The following is a 7,500-nucleotide window of genomic DNA, read 5'->3' as shown; positions in this document are numbered from 1 at the left end:
AAAGGCAACGAGTCTGATTTCGTGGCAGTGCTAATTGCTGAAGCTGAGCAGGATGTTGTTTTACAGCTGCCATCATTACCACAGAGTGACCTATACACAGTTTATCTGGTAGACACAATGGCATTTGTAAATAAATACCAAAAAATGGGTGCGAAAACATTTGGTGAACTTCCCCAGCTGTATCTTCGCAAGCAGGTGTATCCTGCAGTTGAAACCTGAAATGTGCAACTGTGTCAACATCATTGGTGATCAGTATGATTTTGATGATAGCCATACTTTGAAGGGTGATGAGCAGCAGAGGAGAAACCAGACAGACCAGGCAAGACAATTCTCACCATCCAAGAGTCTAGAAATTCCGGACTGGAATTTATTCATGAAGAATCCAAGAAATAAAGGAAATCTTCAGAACTTCATTGGCACTTCCCTTTGTGAGAGTCCTGAAGCTATTCCGGATGGAGTGACCATCATTCTTGGTAGTATGATGGAAAACAAAGGTCACACTCTTTCCATCACATCAGCATCAAGTTCAGTTCTGGACTTACCTTGTGAAGAACATGAAGAGGCAGACACAAGGATTATTGCTCATCTTGCGTATTGTGTGGAATATCTTGATCACCATCGAGCTGTTGTGCATGCAACAGATACAGACATAATTATGCTGTGTATATATCACTTCTGCTGCTTGAACACATTGCAAGAACTCTGGATACAACGGCAGAATCAATACCTACCTATTCATGAGCTGGTAGAAGTGTTGAGCAAGAAGTACCAGAAAATCCTCTTGATGTCGCAGCTACACTTCTGTGCACATATGTGTTGTGTGGATGTGACACAGTGAGCTACCCATTCAGAAGGGGAAAAGAAGAGGTCAGGTCAGGTATGGGAGCATGTGCCAGAACAGCGCGTCGCTGCGTCCACTTTCCGCCGGTACTCCAGGGGCCTCCGTCTGGCCATCCCCCAGGCAGATGCCAGGCCCATCCCCATCTCCTTGAGATGATGGTCAACCTGCTGCAACCATGAGGCACGTGGTCGGCCCACTGGCCTCCCACTCATGAGACTCCCTCGCTGAGAGAATCTGGTGAGCAGGATCAGCGTCAGGAAAACGAGCCACATGTCCATACAGCCGCAGCTGACGCTCACGGACTATGCAGGTAACAAATCTCATCCGAGTCTCTCTCAGCAACCGCTCGTTGGACACAAAATCCGACCAGCGATAGCCAAGGATTCTCCGAAGAGACCTGGTACCAAAGGAATTAAGTCTCCGTCTCAGATCCTTGGTCAAAGTCCAAGTCTCGCACCCATAGAGCAAGACTGGAAGTACCAAGGACCTGAAGACTCAGACTTTCGTCCTCCCGCACAGGTACCGGCAGCGCCACACCCCATGATCCAGTGAATCCATGACTCCCCAGGCCCGACCCAGACGTCTATTGACCTCCGGCTCACAACCTGCGGAGACATGAATATCACTGCCAAGGTAAGTGAATCTCTCCACGACCTCAACATCCTCACCACAAACAGACACAGACAGGACAGCAGCATCCAAGATGTCACCGAAAGCCTGGATCTTAGTTTTGACCCAAGAAATCCGTAATCCCAACGGCTCCGACTCCTCATTCAGCACCTCGAGGGCCCCCAAGAGGATGTCTAAAGTCTCCGCAAAGATGACTGCATCATCTGCAAAATCAAGGTCTGAGATCTTGACATTGCCAAACGATGCACCGCAACTTGATCTCTCCGACATCCTCCCTAGAATCCAGTCCATACAAGTGCTGAAAAGTGTGGGGGCAAGTACACATCCCTGACGAACTCCAGTAACAACTGGAAATAAGTCAGAGATGGTACCACCACACTTCACAGCACTCTCAGTACCAGAGTAGAGTTCAGACATCAGATCGATCAGTTTCGGTGGCACCCCACGAAGACCAAGAATCCTCCAGAGGACATCCCGATTCACTGAATCGAACGCTTTACAGAGATCAACATAGGCTGCAAGCAGCCCCTGCCGAAACTCTCGTCTGTGTTCGGTGAGGACACGAAGTGCAAGGATACGGTCAATCGTTGACCTCTTTGGTGTAAAGCCTGACTGCTCTGGACGCTGGTGCTCAAGCAGATGGTGGCAAACCCTATCAAGAATTATCCGAGCAAAGACCTTGCCCGGCACTGAGAGCAGCGTCACCCCTCGGTAGTTTTTGCAGTCTTGGCGATCACCCTTCCCTTTCCAGAGAGGGACAACAAGGCCCCTCTTCCAGTCAGTTGGGATGATGCCTGTGTTCCTGTGAAAAGAAGAGCGGCACAGGTTTCTCTGGGACTGATAGGAAACCTTCCCCACCTTGTTGATTTTGGAAGAGATAGTGAAATGGCAGCAACAGAATGTGTCATTGATGAGGCCAGAGTATACTGGACTGCTCTGCATGGCCAAAAAGGGTTCAGCTGTTTGGATACCCTCAGGCAGCATATGTTTGTCTCTTCAAAATTAGACCTTAGGTCACTGCCAGCAACAGAAGATGCGTTTTACTTCCTTGTTTTAAGAGCATTGTATCAATTGCTTCTGTATAGACGTGCACATCTCAGTGACCGAGCACTTCCCCCAGCCACAACATTTGGCAGAACCCTTATCAATGGAAAACTGGTCCCAATTCTCATGTCTAAGCCAGCCAAGCCAAACATAGACAAAACGGTGTCTTGCATGTGCAAATTATCCAAATGTCTGAAACGATGTTCATGCAAAAAGGCTGCTGTGCCTTGCTGAGTGACATGCATATGCCTTGGTCAGAGAGGTTCATGTGGTGGAGTTGTTTCAGAGAGTGACTCTTCCTCTGAAGAGGATGTTTCATGTCACAATATTGTGTTAATCCATTTCTAATTTTATCTTCCTTAAAACCATGGCATGTAAAAGTATGTTCTTGTTCCTGACCCCATTGATAGTCAAGCATTTCTGAGTTACATAAATCTTTTGTTGTTTGACATATAACCTTGTCAATTGAAGGTAGGTTAAATCTACACCAATTGTGATATAGGAAATGAACTCCTCTTTAATATGAGGGGTCATTTGTGTATATAGGTTTAGTGGTTATGATTTTAGGACAATATGAATTACCCCTACCCCCATCCTACATCTTCGCTTTTGCCAACATTTTGTTATCAGAGGGGGCTCGCAAAAGTGTTGACCGTGTTGTTGCGCAAGAGTTTCACCATTGCCAACATTGGTTTTCATATTCTCAAAGGGTGTCTCTTTATGAAAATCAACACAAAAATTTTATAGCAGACCGGGCAATTTTTTTTTTTAATTTTGATCGGTTGGCTCCCGGACTAAACAGAGAGAGAGAGAGAGAGAGAGAGAGAGAGAGAGAGAGAGAGAGAGAGAGAGAGAGAGAGAGAGAGAGAGAGAGAGAGAGAGAGCGAGCAACAGAGAGAGAGAGAGCAACAGAGAGAGCGAGAGCAACAGAGAGAGCGAGAGAGAGCGAGCAACAGAGAGAGCGGTGTTTCGTGACCACTTGAAGTAAATAGGTTTATCGGGTTTGATCCAAGACTCGTTATTTCTTGAAATTATCAGATTTCACTCCAGATTTCAACACTTATTTATTCTGGACAACATGCGATCCTCAAAACTGAAATAATATTTTGATGACGTACTTAATTTCGTTATGGAGAGTTGGACATGGAAATCTTATCATATAATGCATGAAATCATTCCAAGTTCCAAATATGAAAACTATAGTGATTACAAAAGCAATGTATGCAAAAACTCCAAGCTATGCTGAACAAGTATTCAATAATATGAGTGAGGAAAATGAAGGAAAAAAAAAAAAACTATCATTAAGAAATCGTTGCAGCCTATTCCAAGTCAGGGCATGGTTGAGCAGGCCAAAAAAACATGGTGGCTGCAGACCCAGCGAGGTTACCCAGGAGACTTGCCAGAATTGCACAGATTTTTTAAGTACTGGAATGAAGGAAAATATTTGGAGGAAGAAAACCCCTATCGTTCAACCATACAAGAAAGTAGACGAGAACAAGGAACCATAATTTGCTCCACACGGCTTGTTGCACCATTATCCAAGGTCAAAACCTTTCTCATAACATAACACAAAACTACACACCTTCAGTGGCTCTCTTCGAGGCATGCTGTTTACTTTCACTCGCTCCATTGTCGATGACAGATCACAATCAAGCTCCTGTGCAATGAAATCAAAGCCATTTATGTTTCTAAAAATGAACAATAACAAATCAACAAATATAAAAATGTTGAACCCATTCCATCAGTATGTAGTAATGGAGGAAAGCTAAATTTCAAAGCTCCCATTTTCAGACATCCATTTGTAACAGATGTAACACTTGCAAGCCATAATGCCTTTTTTGCAATGGAAGTTAACCCAGGCATTGCAGAGTGGAATCCTGCTGTGACATCACGGCTTTTCATCATTCCATTTCACAGGATGGTTCAAAGATATGAGACAATCATGTGGTTAAAGGCGTTGAACAAATTTCAGATACAGGTGCTTACAAGATCACCTGGTCATATAACCCCCAAATATATATAAGCACGCACGCACGCGCGCGCGCACGCACGCACGCACGCACGCACGCACACACGTTGTTCTGCTGTGCCATTACTTGGTTTATCGATCATAATCAAATCTTTTACTTTGTGGTGCATTTTATCCAATTTGTTGTCGTACAAATGTCTGAGCTTACGACTCGAAGAAGAAAAAAAACTATTTTAGGTCAACAGTTCATCTGAAACAACATTGATCAATCATGAACCATGGTCGATGGTCGATACAGACTGTTGTTGCTGACAAAGCAGTTTCTATGACCATGGTTACAATCCTGGGCAGGTCATCAGACATGAAGTCAGGGCAGGAATTTGGAATTTGTTCATGGTGCCAGCGATAACTCGCCTACTCTTCGCAAAGGATACCGTGGGATATTTAACATCGATCAACTCATGCCAGCAAACAGGATGCCCAGCTTAACGCTCATCCGAGGAACGGCACACACATTGATGAATCAAGACACCAGGATAACAGTTTATAGCTGGGTCTGGATTCAAACCCAGGCGAGACAGCTTAGAGGTGAGTTTTCACACCTCCAAAGTCTAGACTCAAGAATATCCTGCCAGCCAAAACAATATGGAGGAAAATTTTAAAAGTATTGCATACTTCATTGAAAATAAAAATAAAACCTGAAAATTATTGACCTCCCAAATGCAAGGTCCCATCATGTCAAGCAACTCATTAAACAAAGCTCAAATAACACCCAAAGATAAGTAGAAATAACAGTTCAAGGATGTCTACAAATCAAGGTGACCAAAATTTTAACACTAGCAGATACCACAAAAAAAAAAGTTACGCAAAGCCCAGGACAAATAACGAGTCAATACCTTTCTCAGGCTTCCAGTGAACTCACTACTTTCAGAGTCACTCGTGTAGCCTCCATCCTGAACCAAGAAAAATTGGGGATTTACAGTTGCTGAAAGGGCAGCATATTAATCCATTGACCACCCATTTAAAATAAACTATACCATTACAAGACATGTGATTGCATCTCATTTACAAAGCCAGCAGCACCTCACCACAACCTTCTCACCTGAGGAAGTCTGGACTGAGACTGTTCCACATCCACCTCACAACCACCACCCAGATGATTAGCCAACCCAGCACGCTCAGCTTCCAGCTGTTGAGTCAGTAGCTTAAACTGAGCTTCCTGCTCCTTCACAGAGGCAAGGATGCTCACAGTTTCACAATCACCCTCACCTTCCATACTTGCTCTTTCACCCAATAACTGATCGCAGACCTGGGCCGTCTAGTTGAAGAAAGAGAAAGGGGGAGCAAAAGCCAAGTTTTAAGCAATGAGCAAAGAGAAACCATTCTCCATCTCTATTGATAACAATATGCCTGGTGTTGGCTTGATGGTCAGGGTGGCGGGTTTGGGATACCAAGGCCATGAGTTCAAATCCCGCTCAGACATTGAATTAATACCAAGTGGGGATTGACTAAGCCTTTCACCCTTCCAAGGTCGGCAAAATGAGTACTGGCTTGCTGGGATGATTGAGCCGTTGGAATGGCGAAACGTCTAGGATTGTACCCATAGCCCAGGAGACTGCTTTGGTAGCACCAACTCTGTGTACAAAGTATGGTCCTGATGGATTGATAATAATGAAAACTGCAACAAAGAATTTTGCTGTAAAGTGCAGCTCTGAAATAGCCAAAGGTATCCAGAGAATAATTATCTGAAAAAAAACTGCAGCTTTCAAGCCAGCAGCACTTTACAAGGATTATTAGGTAGGCAGAATCATATGACCACGGCTAGCAATGACCAGAGATGAGAGACTGGGTGGAGAAGAAATACCGTCAAAGGCCAGGGATAGGATCACTTTGCCAGGCACGTGAAAGCTTTCAAAAGGAATTGCGTCAGTAAATCAGCAAACCAATCATCAAGGAAAATTATCACACAAACCCCAGGCATGCATTTGCTCATCACACGTGCCTGTAAAACGTGCCTCAAAGCAAAAACGATTTAAAAAAATATACAAATTGCAGCTTCGGATTGAAATAATGGGCAAGGGCAAATGGTGCATGGTTAGCAAGCAAATATCAAATGGAAACAGTAGCACACAAAATGCAGATCAGAATATCTACAGGACTGGCTTTACTTCTGTAGAGACAATGACGATGACAAATGCACATGCACATGGTGCACGGTGATACTATCACATGAGTCAGTGTCAAAGCCAACACGAAAGGAGAAAAGGGAATTAAACCAAACAACGGATTGCGTATTTTTATCAGAGAAATCCACAACCTCGAGGGAAAAGGACACAAAGTTGGAAGGACAAGTTGTACTTCTCTTTTTCATTTACCAATTCTGCATCAAGTCGACTTCAATTTTCAGTCGCTTAATACAAAAAGCACAACAAAAGAAATAAGAAAAATAAGCAATCAGAAATTGCAGACCCTTGCCAGGACTTGTTTTGTGTGCCATTTGTATAGTTTTATTACGTAAGAACAGCATAACTACAACTGTCACGTTGTAACTACTGGAAGTGATGACTGGGCACCAAGATGTCCTGCTTTGATTGGACATCTGGCCTGTGACGTTTAATATTATTTAATTTAATATAGAATGGGATTAAAATAAATTCAATTCAAATCAAATGGAAGACCAAATAGGTACAGTCCTGCATTGGAGTAATCAGAAGGAACCCAAAAAAAACAAAAAAGCAAGGATGAAGTCATCAGGAGGAACGTGGATAGGATATGCATTTCAGCTGCTACTCCTCTACCCTGAAACCCATCCAGGTGCAGCAAAGTGAGCCTTATTCAAACAAAAACAATTTTTTTTTTTTAAGAACAAAGATCAAAGAAATTAAATAATTATGGCTGCCAGACCATGCATCTGATAGTTGAAATTTAAAACATGTATTCCCATCACTACTTGATCATAATTGTGAAATTTCACGTCAATTAAGCGGTTCAGAAGAAAAATTCATATTTTCTCTTC

The 7,500-nt window shown here is 43.3% G+C and overlaps 1 protein-coding gene across 1 annotated transcript in view; it reads right to left on the bottom strand.

The window, feature by feature from the left end:
- Positions 1–3,868: 3,868 nt before the first annotated feature.
- The window catches only part of LOC147007138 (uncharacterized), a 12,901-nt gene continuing 9,269 nt past the window's right edge, over positions 3,869–7,500 (bottom strand). Inside the window, exons 2-4 of the mRNA XM_085867542.1 lie at positions 5,587–5,802; positions 5,381–5,437; positions 3,869–4,172 (exon numbers count right to left, since the gene is read on the bottom strand). Of these exons, the coding sequence (XP_085723668.1) occupies positions 4,050–4,172; positions 5,381–5,437; positions 5,587–5,760 (354 nt within the window). The 5' untranslated portion in view covers positions 5,761–5,802 and the 3' untranslated portion in view covers positions 3,869–4,049. The remainder of the gene's footprint in view (positions 4,173–5,380; positions 5,438–5,586; positions 5,803–7,500) is intronic.

Source organism: Eptatretus burgeri, unplaced genomic scaffold, assembly GCF_056783735.1.
Source record: "Eptatretus burgeri isolate ZD-2024b unplaced genomic scaffold, Ebu_testis_v1 Ebu_testis_scaffold_572, whole genome shotgun sequence".
Classification (NCBI taxonomy): Eukaryota; Metazoa; Chordata; class Myxini; order Myxiniformes; family Myxinidae; genus Eptatretus; species Eptatretus burgeri.
Note: the sequence above shows the minus strand (reverse complement) of the source record. Positions and strands in the feature narration are given on the sequence as shown.